The following is a 16,351-nucleotide window of genomic DNA, read 5'->3' on the forward strand; positions in this document are numbered from 1 at the left end:
CATGAGATTCAGCAAGCAGCCTCTACATTTTTAATAAATCAACCAGATGTGGGCACACATGTACCAAAGCCCTTGGACCTGGCAGATACCTGCAGCACATCTGTGCATGTTTCCTCGCGTATGCGCATTCAACCAGGGACTGGAACCTCCATAACGGCATCATCTTTATGCATGCATGTGAAAAAACCGGCACATGTACACAGATGTGCCGAAGGTCTCTGCCGGGTCCCTAAGGTTGGCAGAGTTGTTTAGCACATCTGCACATGTGGAATTGAGCACATCATCTTTTGTCAAAGTCAAAAGCACTTAAAAAAAAATCTAATTGTAGGAGAGGAAGGGGGCTGGAAAAACAAAAAAGCTTTCTTCAACCAAACCAAATTATTATTCCAAAGTCCTGGTACATGAAACTCTACAGCAGGCTCACTGACAATCTGTTGTCCCACACCGGGGTTAGTGCTCCTCCATGGCATGGCTGCCAGACAGGTCACAAGGGGGTTGGCAAACAATGGGGGAGATTTACTAAAGCTGGTGCATACAGAATTGGGTGCAGCTGCACATAGTAACCAATTGGCTTCCAGGTTTTATTGTCAAAGCTTAAGGCCCCTTTCACACTTGCCTTGTCAGTTTTTCAGGCGGATCTGAACGGATGCCCCATGCATCTCTATGGGGCATCGGATGTCAGCGGAGACATGTCCGCTGATATCCGATCCGATCCTGTCTGTCAAATCCGGATGGATGGAAACCCTATTTTCCATCCGTCTGGCGTATCAGATCGGATGAGAACGGACCTAAAAATTACTTTTTAGTGTAGATGTGAGATCGGAGGTCTTTTTGACCCCAGATCTTACATTAAAGAGGACCTGTCTTACTTATTTCTATTACAAGAGATGTGTTCCTTGTAATAGGAATACAAGTGATCAGAAAAGGTTTTTTTAAAGGAACAGTGAAAAAAATAAAAAATAAAAGGTAAAATAAATAAGAAAAAAAAAAAGTAATGCGCCCTGTCCCTGCAAGCTCGCGCGCAGAAGCGAACGCATACGCAAGTCGCACCCACATATGTAAACGGTGTCCAAACCACACATGTGAGGTATGGCCGCGATCGTTAGAGCGAGAGCAATAATTCTAGCCATAGACCTCAACTGTAGCTCTAAATTGGTAACCTGTAGAAATTTTTAAAGCATCACCTATGGAGATTTTTAAGTACCAATGTTTGTAGCCATTCCACGAGCGTGCGCAGTTATGAAGCATGACACGTTTGGGGATCTATTTACTCAGCGTAACAATATCTTTCACATTATAGAAAAAAATTGGGCTAACTTTACGGTTTAGTTTTTTTTTTAAATGCAGTGAAATGTATTTTTTCCAAAAAAATTGCATTTGAAAGATCACTGCGCCAATACCGTGTGACAAAAAATATTGCAAGGACCGCCATTTATTCTCCAGAGTCTTTGCTAAAAAAAAAAAAATTATATATATATATATATATATATATATATATATATATATATAATGTCTGGGGGTTTAAGGGACCACAACCTAAAAATCAGGGAAATGTACCTGCCGTCCAGGACACATTCCCAGGGTCCTGTACAAAATGCTACACTACAGCTTTTTGTCAGTTCTGTTCCATGCAACTTCATCTTTTGACAACTGCCATGAGACAGAGATGGGCCAATTTGGGCTGTGAGTAATTATCTTATAATAATAATTATTATTTAAAAAAAATGCTAATTAATAATGGGTGTTCTTATTTAGATAACTAATATGTTTACACATGTGCAGATCTAGGAATTCTGAATACCCTGCCCTTCAAATTGACATGCTTAGGATTTCCTATTTCACATGCTTGGAATGATGGCAGCAGTACGCTCCAGAATTTTATTTTACTTGGTGTCTCAGTGCTTTCCTCACATGTCTGCATAGGCGTCAATAGCCGACAGTCGGCTGTCTTGTAATGACAACCCGATGCGGCTGAGAAGCCACTCGGCTGTCATTACGAGGAGCGGGAGGGGACGTCCCCCCTCCCGCAGCTCACCCGGGTCTCCCGTCCAACCGGGAGAGCTGAGCAACCAGCCTGCACGGCTGCCGAAGGCCCGATCATAGCCGTATTTGGCTCTGATCGGGTCTTCATGCAAAAACCCGGAAGTGATGTCGTGACATCACTTCCAGGTACTGGCGCCACAAGAGTACCTGTCAAGTAAAAAAAATGTGAAATTTTTTTTTTTAAATGTACGAAAATATCGGCCCATATCGGCCGATACACGATTACCAAAATATCAGTATCGGCAATGAAAAAACTATATTGTTCGATCCCTAACTCACATTGTGTGAAGATAGATACAGCAAAAGGATTCCACTGTGGCCATTCCACTAAACCATCTCAAGATCCCAGCAGGAGAGGGGGGAGCCGTGGACGTTCAACCTAGAGGTGCGGATTCTGACAGCACATCCGAGGCTGTCCACTACCACCCTCGACGTGCAGATCCTAATGGGCATGCACCCGGTCAAGCCGACCCTGCACTCCGAGGACACACCAACTCACACAAGCAGGATACAGAGGGGAGGAAAGTGTGGACGTCACACAGTTGTCATAACAACGCGTTTCGGAGGCATGGGCTCCTTCCTCAGGCCACAGTGGAATCTACATGCTGTATCTTATCTTCACACAATGGGAGTTGGACCATTGTAGTGTTTTTAACTTTACCATATTAAAGCTGAGTTACACTAGTGTGGTTTTGTGCTTTCTTCTTTTGTGTTTTTGTCTAGATGTGTTCCTGCCACCCAGAGGATCCATAGAGAGCACGCTTTGGCTTGTCTAATTATTACCAATAGCCAGCTGGAGGGCTATATTAAACTGTTGATCAGTGTACCTGCTAGTTTTTTCTTTTGTGTGTATTTTTTGTGTCCCTATGGCCTTTTGCCTATCAGTGCCGCCTCATCAGTGCACATCAGTGAAGGAGAAAAATTACCTGTTTACAAAATTTACTGACAGAAACTAAGAAAAACTTTCTTTTTTCTCAAAATGTCCTTTCTTTTTTCTTAGTAAAAAAATAAAAAACCCAGTGGTGAATCAATACCACCAAATGAAAGCTCTAGTTGTATGAAAAAAATGATAAAAATGTAATTTGGGTACAGTTTTACATGGCCGCGCAATTTTCATTCAAAGTGTGACAGCGCTGAAAGCTGAAAATTGGCCTGGGCAGGAATGGGGTTTAAAGTGTCCAGTAGGCAAGTGTAGGGATAGACCAATTATCGGCAAAGCTGATATATCGGGGTCCGATATGCACTATCCCCGATATATCAGAATCGGCCCCCGAGGTTACCGATATTGCAGATATTTCGGGAAAGTGCTTGTACCGGAGTGATGCCTGCAGCTAGAGGCATCACCCCGGTAACGGCGTCCATAGCCGACGGTCGGCTGTCTTGTAATGACAACCGATGCGGCTGAGAAGCCGCTCGGCTGTCATTACAAGGAGCGGGAGGGGAAGTCCTCCTCCCTCCCGCCGCCTTCTGCGGCTGGCCCGGGTCCCCTGTCCCACCGAGAGACCTGGGCAACCAGCCTGCATGGCCGCCGAAGAGAAGACCCGAGAGAGAACTCGGCTCTGATTGGGTCTCCATGTAAAAACCAGGAAGTGATGTCATGACATCACTTCTGGGTACTTGGTGCCAAATTAAAAAAAATTACAACATTCAAAAACAGCCAAACTTGGCGTTTTGAATGCTTTTAAGTGCAGAGGAGGGATTTGGGGTATTTTAGACCCCCAGATCCCTCCACAAGAGTACCAGTCAAAAAAAAAAGTTTTTTTAATGTACGAAAATATCGGCCGGTAACCGATATGCGATGACCAAAATATCGGTATCGGCAATAAGAAAAACTTTATCTGTAGATCAGTAGGCAAGTGGTTAAGCAAGCTGCTAGCAGGTTTCAGCAGGTTTTCAACCATCTTCAAGAAGATCTGAAGCCTGCCAACAGCTTGCCTAAAGTGGCAATTAGCACTTCCATTAGGATTTGTGTTCAACATTTACAAACTGGACTTAACGGTACTTTAACAGGTTCAACAAAGCTTGCTGAAAGCTCTGCACATGCTTTGCTAATGCTGCATCTCTATCTCTAGTGATCACAGTGACAGCTCACTGCCTCCGCTACAGAGGGGATTGTTCCATAGGGACAAAACAAGGCAGCCTCTTAGTGATCCTAACGCTGTTGATTTTGACAAATTGTCTGCAACAGCCTATTACTCATTTCGGAATTCCTCTATATTGCATGGGGCTAAAATAAAATTTGAGCAGGTTTGTGACTAGTTTTCTAGTCTGGGCATGCTCAGTTGTGTCAGTACAGCGTTCTAAAAACAGGGTGAATTTATCTCTTCTCAGACTTTCAAGCATATTTCTGCTTTTACAACAAAATTTCAAGAAATTTAAAAGCAGATCATCTCCAAACAATATATCACAGGTTTAGGAACCATTTAATCTATGAGACTAAGCTCTACACATTATTTCCATGTACAATTCACCTGCTTCTACCACGACTACTGATTTAGACGGTCACTGATTTATGTGACCTATAGTGAATTTGATTTCGTGACTATTTATTCACCGCATTCTAAAGTGATTACCATTTGTGACTAGACTTATGGGCCATACACACTATAAGATTTTCTGAAGACTTTTTCCTTCAGACTTACCAAAACCATATAATATGAGGTCAAACCTAAACACTTTCAATTTGTATGCAATCTGGCAGACCCTTACACTACATAGAAAAGTTAAATCTGAAGGAAAAAGTCTTCAGAAAATCTTATAGTGTGTATGGCCCTTTAGGGTCCTTTCACACGGGCGGTCCGTATGTCCGTTTTTCATCCCATCCGATTGCGGATGAAAAATGGACGTAATGCATGTCAATGGGATTGCGGATGTCAACGGATGACCATCCGCTGACATCTGATTTGTGTCCTTTCCGATCTGTTCCGTTTTTTGGAACGGAACAGAACCCTATTTTTCTTCCGTTTAAAAAAAAGGAAAGGACGCAAAAACGGATGTCATCCGCAATCCCATTGACATACATTATCTCCGTTTATCATCCGCAAATGGATGGGATGATAAATGGACCTACGGACCATGTGACACAAGTGTCATCCGTGTCCGTAAAAAAAAAAAAAAAAAAAGTGCCGGAGTGGATCAAAAAACGGTCCGCCCTGTGTGAAAGGACCCTTAGTTGTTTTCTATGGATTTTAGTCACTTGTTACCATTAGTTCACCTATTTTCTGACTAGGTGCTATAGTGAATTAGGCCCTAAGCGACACTTTTTGGGGACAAGTGACACTAATACAATGATCAGTTGTAAAAATGTGCTCCGCCACACTACTGACACTGGCTGGGAAGGGGTTAACATCAGGGGCGATTAAGGGGTTAACTGCGTACCTAGCCTGTGCTTGTACTATGGGAAGGCAGAGATCCATGTTCCTGCTTTAGTCCCGGTTCACACTAGGGCGAACTGTGAGGCGACCTGGTCGCCTCACAGGTCGCCTCCCATAGGGAAGCTGCGGACCTGTTCTAATACGAGCGACACAAGTCGCTCCGACCTAGAAAAAGGGTCCGGAGCTTCTTTGGGGCGACCAGGAGGCGACCGCCATAGACTTCAATGTTATGAAGTCCGTGGCGGCCGCTCCGAGGTCGCGGCGCGCTGCTCGCACCGCGATCTCGGAGGTCGCCCCGGGAAGTAGCGTCGCGTGTATGTGAACCGGCGCTTACAGACCGGCAATCTACCTTGTTTACATAGGCAGACCGCCATTCTGCCTGTGTCCTGAATGATCAGAAGGTCCCAGCAGAAATATCGTCCACCAGACTCGCTGATTGGCTCCTGCTGTGTCCAATCACAGCAGGAGCATGGTCGCCGATGCGTTTGCACTCCAGACCCGGAAGTGTGGGATCATATAGGTGAGGTAGGTGATTCTGCCCAGGAGAGCCGCCTTGTCGCCGTATACAGGTGCATCTCATAAATTAGAATATCATCAAAAAGTTAACTTTTTTCAGTAATTTATTTCAAAAAGTGAAACTCATATGTTTTATATGGATGTGTTACACACAGAGTGATATATATCAATCATTTATTTCTTTTACTTTTGATGATTATGGCTTACAGTTAGTGAAAACCCAAAATTCAGTATCTCAGAAAATTACATATGAGCAATAAAAAAAGGATTTTTATTCAGAAATGTTGGCTTACTGAAAAGTATGTCCATGTACAGTATAGTATGCACTCAATACTTGGTCGGGGCTCCTTTTGCATAAATAACTGGGGGGGGGGGGACCTCTGGGTGAGTCTAGGATGGAAAAGGACCTGGTGGTACTGGTGGACAACAGGCTTGGCATTGGCATGCAATGCCAAGCCGCCGCAAGCAAAGCCAACAGAATACTGGGATGTATAAAAAAGGGGATTCACTCCAGAAATAAAGAGATTATTCTCCCGCTCTACAAGACTCTGGTCCGGCCACATCTGGAGTATGCTGTACAGTTCTGGGCACCGGTCATCAGGAAGGATGTGCTGGAATTGGAGAAAGTCCAGAGAAGGGCAACAAAAATAATTAGGGGAATGGAGGACATCAGCTATGAGGAAAGACTACAAGCACTGAACTTATTCTCTCTGGAGAAGAGACGATTGAGGGGGGATATGATATCAATGTACAAATACTGTACTGGCGATGACCCTAGCATAAGGAACAAACTTTTTAGAGAAAGGGACTACAATAAGACACGTGGCCACTCACTAAAACTAGAGGAAAGGCGGTTTAACCTTAAAATACTGTAAGGGGTTAGATCGGTAGTGGGTGTGGTGACCCCTTGGGTGAGTTCGCTACACAGAGAGACAGCCGAGGAGTGGTTGAAAACAACGGTCTGTGGTTTATTCTTCCAATTTGCTGGAAACAAGTGCAAGCATTCAAACAGCATAAATCAAACAAAACATAAAATAAACCCTGGCCACTTGGGGCGTCTACCTTCACAACACAGGAACCTACCTATGGAGTCTGTCCCAACCTACTGCTGGGCAGACACTGCTGGTCATACAGCAGAAGACCAATAGTCTATTTGTTTTCTTTTCACACAGAAAAAGTCAACACCACCTCACCTTCAGAAGTCTCTCTCAGCTCACTGCTCTCCTTAACGCACAGAGCCTCAGGAGGCAGCAATCAGTAGTCATCCTCTGGATAACTTATAGAGGCCTTCATTTCCTCATTCTGAATAGCTGAAGCTTTCCAACGTCCTTAAACCTTTCTGGCTATCTCTGCAGCCGACACCTGATAGTAATTGGTGAATTGTCTAAACAAGGCAGAAATGTATCTCCCGTCTGTGACAACACCCACAGATTTACCTGACTTCTTGTCACAATACGTAGGGGGTTCTTTACTGTCAGAGCAGTAAGGATGTGGAATTCTCTTCCGCAGTCGTATCAGCAGGGAGCATCGATAGTTTAAAAAAACTATTAGATGGGCACCTTAAAGACCACAACATACAGGGGTATATAATGTATGGTTAACAGCAAACACACACACACATCATAGGTTGAACTGGTGTCTTTTTTCAACCTCACTATGTAAATGCGGAGTGGCATGGAGGCGATCAGCCTGTGGCACTGCTGAGGTGTTATTGAAGCCTAATCAAAAAAGAGGTACCTGTGTTGGGTGCTATTGGTGGTGCCACATCCCTATGTTATTGAAGCCTAGGTTGCTTTGATAGCGACCTTCATCTCATCTGCATTGCTGGGTCTGGTGTCTCTCATCTTCCTCTTGACAATACCCCACAGATTCTCTATGGGGTTTAGGTCAGGCAAGTTTGCTGGCCAATCAAGCACAGTGATACCATGATCATTAAACCAGGTATTGATACTTTTGGCAGTGTGGGCGGTGCCAAGTCCTGCTAGAAAATAAAATCTGCATCTCCATAAAGCTGGTCAGCAGAGGGAAGCATGAAGCGCTCTAGAGTTTCCTGGTAGAGGGCTGCGCTGAGTTTGGACTTGATAAAACACAGTGGACCAACACCAGCAGATGACATGGCTCCCCAAATCACTGACAGTGGAAACCTCCCATTGGACCTCATGCAACTTGGATTCTGTGCCTCTCCTTTCTACCTCCAGACTCTGGAACCTTGCTTTCCAAATGAAATGCAACATTTTCCACATTCGCCATGATGATTTGGGGAGCTAACTGTTTATTACCAAGCTACCTCAGATGCTCCCTAAAAAAGAAAGACATTCTAGGTTTCAAAGTTCACAGCAAAGTTGGCGTTGCACTGATTTGAACAATAGGGTGCAACTTGTCATGCAATTTGACCTGTCAAATCGCATGACAATTTGCTCCAACGTGAACGAGGCCGTACTGAAAGCAGAGCTGTGGGAGGGGCCCAGCAGGCTCCACCTACTACAGGCTGCCAGCAGAAAACTACAGAGGGGGCGGGGACAAGACCAGTCACCCTGCACAAGGAGAGGGAGGGGCAGTGACCGGTCTTTATTACAGGAAGTGAAGTCTCACACTGGATGACTGCACAGATCTGCACATAATATACAAAGCACACTGAGATCCATAGACAGCTATCTGCACAATAATTGCTGATCTCTAATATTGAGGCCTCTCCTGGCACAGGCGGTCGGTGGTCATGGAGGACAGCTGATGCTGGTGATCCCCGGAAATCCTCTCCCTCCCATGCTGACCTCCTCCTTACATCACCGTCTCCTCCCTCCTCCTCCTCCCTCCCGGCAGCCCTGTGTCCCCTCTCCTCCTCCCTTCTTCTCCCCCATCGCCCCGCACACCCCCATGCCTCGCACCCTGTCCGCTCTGCTGCTCGGCTACTGCATCTGCGATCTCTCCGACAAGCCGGAAGGAAACCATGGTGACTGTCCATCACTCTCCTCCACGGCCTCCGCGCATGCTCACTTCCTCCGCCGTGCTCCCTCAACAAAGATGGCGGCGCCCGTGGGGCCGATCCGCTTCTGGAAGCCGGGTAAGGGAACGGCGGGCGAGGTGCGGGGGAGGGGTTTAGCGGGGTGCCGGGTCCGGTGTGCGGGGAGCTCGGGGATTCCCATTTGGGAGGACTGAGCTGGAACGATCCTTATTGTCAGCCTGGAAGTACCGGGCGATGAGGCACATTGCTGGTTGTGGGAAACAGTTCACAAGGGGTGAGGGGCTCACTACTCCTGAGGCAAATGCTGCCCACTTAAAGAGACCCTGTCACCAACTTCAAGAGCCCAGAGGGGTTCCAGCAGAACTCTGTACATTGTATGGTGTGATATGGTGTTCATACAGCACTACCCTCTCCTGAGGGAGATCTCACCGCCATTGGCCAGTCACCGCCGCCATGTCCTGGCCAACCATTTCCGCCAGACATGCACTTAAAAATCTCCGCCCACTGTGTCCTGACCAATCATCTCCGCCCGCTGTGTCCTGGCCAGTCACCGCCACCATGTCCTGGCCAACCATTTCCACCTGCCATGCACTTAATCTCTGCCCGCCATGTCCTGACCAGTCACCGCTGCCATGTCCTGACCAATCATCTCCGCCCACTGTGTCCTGACCAGTCACCGCCGCCATGTCCTGACCAGTCACCGCCGCCATGTCCTGGCCAACCATTTCCACCCGCCATGCACTTAAATATCTCTTCCCGCCATGTCCTGACCAATCATCTCCGCCCACTGTGTCCTGGCCAGTCACCGCCGCCATGTCCTGGCCAGTCACCGCCGCCATGTCCTGGCCAGTCACCGCCGCCATGTCCTGGCCAGTCACCGCCCCCATGTCCTGGCCAGTCACCGCCCCCATGTCCTGGCCAGTCACCGCCGCCATGTCTTGGCCAGTCACCGCCGCCATGTCCTGGCCAACCATTTCCACCCGCCATGCACTTAACAATCTCTGCCCGCCATGTCCTGACCAATCATCTCCGCCCCCCATTTCCTGGCCAGTCACCGCCACCATGTCCTGGCCAACCATTTCCACCCGCCATGCACTTAACAATCTCTGCCTGCCATGTGCTGACCAATCATCTCTGCCCGCCATGTCCTGGCCAGTCACTGCCGCCATGTCCTTACCAATCATCTCCACCTGCCGTGTGCTAGCCAGTCACCGCCGTCATGTCCTGACCAATCATCTCCGCTTGCCATGTCCTGACCAATCATCGCCGCCCGCCATGTCCTGGCCAGTCACCGCCAGCCATGTCCCGACCAATCATCTCCGCCCTCCATGTCCTGGCCAGTCACCGCCGCCATGTCCTGACCAATCATCTCCGCCCGCCATGCAATTAACAATCTCCGCCCGCCATGTCCTGGCCAGTCACCACCGCCATGTCCTTCCCAATCATCTCCGCCCGCCGTGTCCTAGCCAGTCACCGCCATGTCCTGACCAATCATCTCCGATTGCCATGTCCTGACCAATCATCGCCGCCCGCCATGTCATGGCCAGTCACCTCCGCCATGTCCTGACCAATCATCTCCGCTTGCCATGTCCTGACCAATCATCGCCGCCCGCCATGTCCTGGCCAATCATCTCCGCCCTCCATGTCCTGGCCAGTCACCACCGCCATGTCCTGACCAATCATCTCCGCCCGCCATGTCCTGCACAGGTACCACCACCATGTCCTGACCAATCATCCCCGCCCGCCATGTCCTGGCCAGTCACCACTGCCATGTCCTTACCAATCATCTCTGCCCCTTCGTGTCCTAGCCAGTCACCGCCGCCATGTCCTGACCAATCATCTCCGCTTGCCATGTCCTGACCAATCATCGCCGCCCGCCATGTCCTGGCCAGTCACTGCCGCCATGTCCTGACCAATCACCTCCGCCCGCCGTGTCCTGACCAATCATCATCGCAAACCGCTGCCATGTCCTAACCAATCATCACTGCCGCCACCATGTCCTGGCTAATCTTCACTGCCTGGACTGTCTGCCATGTTGGGGCCAGTCACCACCGCCATGTCCTGGCCAGTCACCGCCGCCATGTCCGGACCAATCATCTCTGCCCGCTGTGTCCTGGCCAGTCACCGCTGCCATGTCCTGACTAACCATTTCCGCCCGCCATGCACTTAATCTCTGCCCGCCATGTCCTGACCAACCATCTCCGCCCGCCATGTCCTGGCCAGTCACCACCGCCATGTCCTAACCAATCATCTCCGCCCGCCGTGTCCTGGACAGGCACCACCGCCATGTCCGGACCAATCATCTCTGCCCGCTGTGTCCTGGCCAGTCACCACTGCCATGTCCAGACCAATCATCTCCACCCACCATGTCCTGGCCAGTCACCGCCGCCATGTCCTGACTAACCATTTCCGCCCGCCATGCACTTAACAATCTCTGCCTGCCATGTCCTGACCAACCATCTCCGCCCGCCATGTCCTGGCCAGTCACCACCGCCATGTCCTGACCAATCATCTCCGCCCGCCATGTCCTGACCAAGCATCTCCGCCCGCCATGTCCTGACCAATCATCATCGCAAACCACTGCCATGTCCTGACCAATCATCACTGCCGCCACCATGTCCTGGCCAATCTTCACTGTCTGGACTTCCTGCCATGTCGGGGGCCAGTCACCACGCCATGTCTGGGCCAATCACCACTGGTGTGAATGTGGCTGATGCTCCAGTCATGGCATGCACAGCTCTCATACAAGGGGGCCGTACTATTGTGTAGCCCCTCTCCCCTTGTCCATTCACAGAAGGCCACCATTAGCTACCACCCCATCCCCCTCATCAAATTACATAGCACCATGATTGGCTGCCACCCCCTCTTCCCTTGTCCATTCACAGGACGCCACCATTAGCCGCCACCCCTTCCGCCTCCCCTTCGTCAAATTACATAGCACCGTGATTGGCTGCCACCCCCTCTTCCCTTATCCTTTTACAGAACGCCACCATTAGCCACCACCCCTTTTTCCTTTGTCTATTCACAGAATGCCACGATTGACAACCATCCTCTCTCCACTTGTTACAGAACGGTGCAAAACTGTTCTTAAGCCATGAGGCGTGATACCTCCCCACCTCTTACTGAATGCTGTAGATAGTTGCTCCCTTTCTCCTTGTCACAGAATGGAAGAAAACTGTCATTTAGCCACCCCCCTCCACTTGTCTATTCACAAAACGCCTCCATTAGTCGCCCCTCCCCCCCAGCTTTACTCTGAAGGGATTTCCTCTCTATTCCTGTTTTGGCTATGGGATAGGAAGGAAGTGAAGGGAAATTTTCCTAATGGGACACAGATGCCAAAAAAAATATGACAGGTTATAACCCTAAAACCAAAAATCTACTGAGAATAAATTGGACTTTTAAGGAGAAGTTAAAAAACCAAAATCTATTTTTATTCAGTACAAAATAATTTGTTTAAAAAAAGTTAAGCAACACCCCAAAAAGTGCCTTATTTATAAAAGTTCAATATTCTATAAAAGGCTCATAACAACCTCTCCTATAGTAACAAGGACATTGCTTTGCTTGGGAAATAAATACACATTTACATATATACATCAGATGTATTACACTTGCGATCCCTCAACGCATTTCTTCAGGAGGAATATCAGAGTATTGCAGTGATGGAAAAAAGTATTTGATCCCCTGCTGATTTTGTAGGTTTGCCCACTGACAAAGAAATGATCAGTCTATAATTTTAATGGTAGGTTTATTTTAACAGTAAGAGACGGAATAACAAAAATATCCAGAAAAATGCATTTCAAAAAAGTTATAAATTGATTTGCATTAGGGTCCTTTCACACGGGCGTTCCGTATGTCCGTTTTTCATCCCATCCGATTGCGGATGAAAAACAGACATAATGTATGTCTATGGGATTGCGGACATTATTGGATGTCCATCCGCTGACATCCGTTTTGCGTCCATTCCCTTCAGCTCCGTTTTTTGAGACGGAAGAGAACCCTATTTTTCTTCCTTTTTAAAAACGGAAAGGACGCAAAAACTGATTTTAGGGGGGAAACCTCTGGGTGAATCTAAGATGGAAAAGGACCTGGGGGTACTGGTGGACAACAGGGTTGGCAGTGGCATGCAGTGCCAAGCCGCTGCAAGCAAAGCCAACAGAATACTGGGATGTATAAAAAAGGGGATTCACTCCAGAAATAAAGAGATTATTCTCCCACTCTACAAGACTCTGGTCCGGCCACATCTGGAGTATGCTGTCCAGTTCTGGGCACCGGTCCTCAGGAAGGATGTGCTGGAACTGGAGAAAGTCCAGAGAAGGGCAACAAAAATAATTAGGTGAATGAAGGACATCAGCTATGAGGAAAGACTACAAGCACTGAACCTATTCTCTCTGGAGAAGAGACGATTGAGGGGGGATATGATATCAATGTACAAATACTGTACTGGCGACCCTAGCATAAGGAACAAACTTTTCAGAGAAAGGGAATACAATAAGACACATGGCCACTCCCTAAAACTTGAGGAAAAACGGTTTAACCTTAAAATACGTAAGGGGTTCTTTACTGTCAGAGCAGTAAGGATGTGGAATTCGCTTCCACAAGCAGTCGTATCAGCAGGAAGCATCGATAGTTTCAAAAAACTATTAGATGGGCACCTTAAAGACCACAACATACAGGGGTATACAATGTACGGTTAACAGCAAACACACACATACATCATAGGTTGAACTGATGTCTTTTTTCAACCTCACAAACTATGTAACTATGTCAGCGGTGTCATCCGCTGACATCCGCAATCCCATAGACACACATTATGTCAGTTTTTTCATCCGCAAACAGATGGATGAAAAATGGACATATGGAGCGGACCCTCCAAAAGTGCATCCGTGTCGTTTAAAAAAAAAAAGTCACTGAGCAGAACAAAAATACGGACCGCCCGTGTGAAAGGACCCGTATAATGAGTGAAATAAGTATTTGATCCCCTATCAATCCGCAAGATTTCTGGCTCCTAGGTGTCTTCTATACAGATAACGAGCTGAGATTAGGAGCACTCTCCTGTATAGATAACGAGCTGAGATTAGGAGCATTCTCCTGTATAGATAACGAGCTGAGATTAGGAGCATTCTCCTGTATAGATAACGAGCTGAGATTAGGAGCACTCTCCTCCTGTATAGATAACGAGCTGAGATTAGGAGCACTCTCCTGTATAGATAACGAGCTGAGATTAGGAGCACTCTCCTGTATAGATAACGAGCTGAGATTAGGAGCATTCTCCTGTATAGATAACGTTCTGAGATTAGGAGCATTCTCCTGTATAGATAACGAGCTGAGATTAGGAGCATTCTCCTGTATAGATAACGAGCTGAGATTAGGAGCACTCTCCTGTATAGATAATGAGCTGAGATTAGGAGCGCTCTCCTGTATAGATAATGAGCTGAGATTAGGAGCGCTCTCCTGTATAGATAACGAGCTGAGATTAGGAGCACTCTCCTGTATAGATAATGAGCTGAGATTAGGAGCACTCTCCTGTATAGATAACGAGCTGAGATTAGGAGCACTCTCCTGTATAGATAACGAGCTGAGATTAGGAGCACTCTCCTGTATAGATAACGAGCTGAGATTAGGAGCGCTCTCCTGTATAGATAACGAGCTGAGATTAGGAGCACTCTCCTGTATAGATAATGAGCTGAGATTAGGAGCATTCTCCTGTATAGATAACGAGCTGAGATTAGGAGTACTCTCCTGTATAGAAGACACCTTGCTTCAGACTTCCCCCTCCAGAACTTAATGTATCACTCTGTGTGTACTGAATCTATATATGAACGAAAGAACAACAGTTGTATGAAACAACTGTACATATGTGTGGACTTTATGGGCACATCATGAGACAGGTGTATACAAAGGTATATAAAAGAAACATTTATTAGTTCAAATATTAAAACCAATAACTATCTAAAATGGTGAAACTGACCAAAGAGAAGGTCCAGATCACCAAACATATATGCAAACAACCATAACTACTGATTATAAGTCATGTATGCAATAGAAATACAATATATATAAAAAAATGCGTGGGTATGAGAGTACGTCTGTTCAAAGGTCGACACGTTTCGCGGTAAGCTTCATCAGGCCCGTATACAGACAATTATATTCTTATAATAAACAAAAGAACAATATAAGTGACTATACATAATATCATATAGTATACAATATACTTATAAATAAGTGCACATGTGTATGACTCTAATGTTAGACAAACCTCCTCCAAGCAAACAAGACAAATATTTGGCTTTGGGCGGATACAGGGGGTAAGTGGAACCTAAACACCGGTCGCTATCTATACAAATGTAAGATAAAAGGTGTATATAATAATCAAGTATAGAGATTTTGAAAAAAGAGGTATAATCATGTTGTATATTGTATCATACTTATGATAAACTAGTAACAGAGGAGCATATCGAGATGGATGATACCTTATAAAAGTAAGAAATAATAACCGTATATCTTACTTGTAAAGTAGAATGCAGATGTGCAAGGGGTCTGTTCATTAGGAATAATGTCCACTGCTACAGGTGTAAGTTCTTTGATGAGACCTAAAGAGCATAATAGTAGTAATGGTAGCAATAACAAATGTAGGGAAAACAGAGATTACCCCACATAATAGTAATGGATGTAAGGAAGAATAGAGAGACATTACTCCACATAATTGCCGGAACTTACCAATACACAGAAAATCTGTCCTAAGGTGCTCAGGGTAGGGCTACATGATCCAGATGGAAAGTATTTGTAATATTGAGGGTAGGAAGCCTAAAATCCATGGCTCCATATCCAGTAGTAGGCTTTGAAAACTGCATATAAATGGTATCCCCTTGACCTAAAAAATGGTATCTTCCTCTGTAAACTGACCACAGTAATCATGGCTGCTGATCCATGATACTGTGGTCAGTTTACGTGCCTCCGTTATCCCGCTGCTCTCCCTCTCCCCTCCCCCCTCCCTGCCTGTCCGTGTGTGTGTATATAAAACAAAACCCCGCCCCCTCCCCTCTTGCCGATGTCCCGAGCTTACTATTGTAATACTGATTAGTAACAGTTATTAATTATTAAGTTACTAATCAATATTCCTGCCAGCCCCTCTGTAATAATAAGTTTACTTCAGTGTCAATGTTTTTAGAAAATCCGGCAGCTACATACCTTTTTTCATATCTCCAAAGTGCAGTCACATGACCACCCGACTGATGTCAGATGGGAATCTCAGCCCCTCCCACTGTAGTCCTTAGACCGGGGGATGAGAGCGGCGGGTGGTCACGTGACAACACATTTGCGATATGAAAAAAGGTATGTAGCTGCCGAATTTTCTAAAAACACTGACACGGTCAAATCCAACTAAAGGCCCGTACACACGATAAGAAAATCGTAAGTAAAATTTCATCCGAACGATCTGCCGATTTTCGGTTTGTTA

The 16,351-nt window shown here is 46.5% G+C and overlaps 1 protein-coding gene across 1 annotated transcript in view; it reads left to right on the forward strand.

The window, feature by feature from the left end:
- Positions 1 to 8,736: 8,736 nt before the first annotated feature.
- DHX35 (DEAH-box helicase 35) overlaps positions 8,737 to 16,351 on the forward strand; it is a 110,128-nt gene continuing 102,513 nt past the window's right edge. Inside the window, exon 1 of the mRNA XM_082272917.1 lies at positions 8,737 to 8,994. Coding sequence (XP_082129043.1) covers positions 8,808 to 8,994 — 187 coding nt within the window. The 5' untranslated portion in view covers positions 8,737 to 8,807. The remainder of the gene's footprint in view (positions 8,995 to 16,351) is intronic.

The sequence above is a fragment of the Pelophylax lessonae genome (assembly GCF_965119305.1).
Source record: "Pelophylax lessonae genome assembly, chromosome: 11".
NCBI lineage: Eukaryota > Metazoa > Chordata > Amphibia > Anura > Ranidae > Pelophylax > Pelophylax lessonae.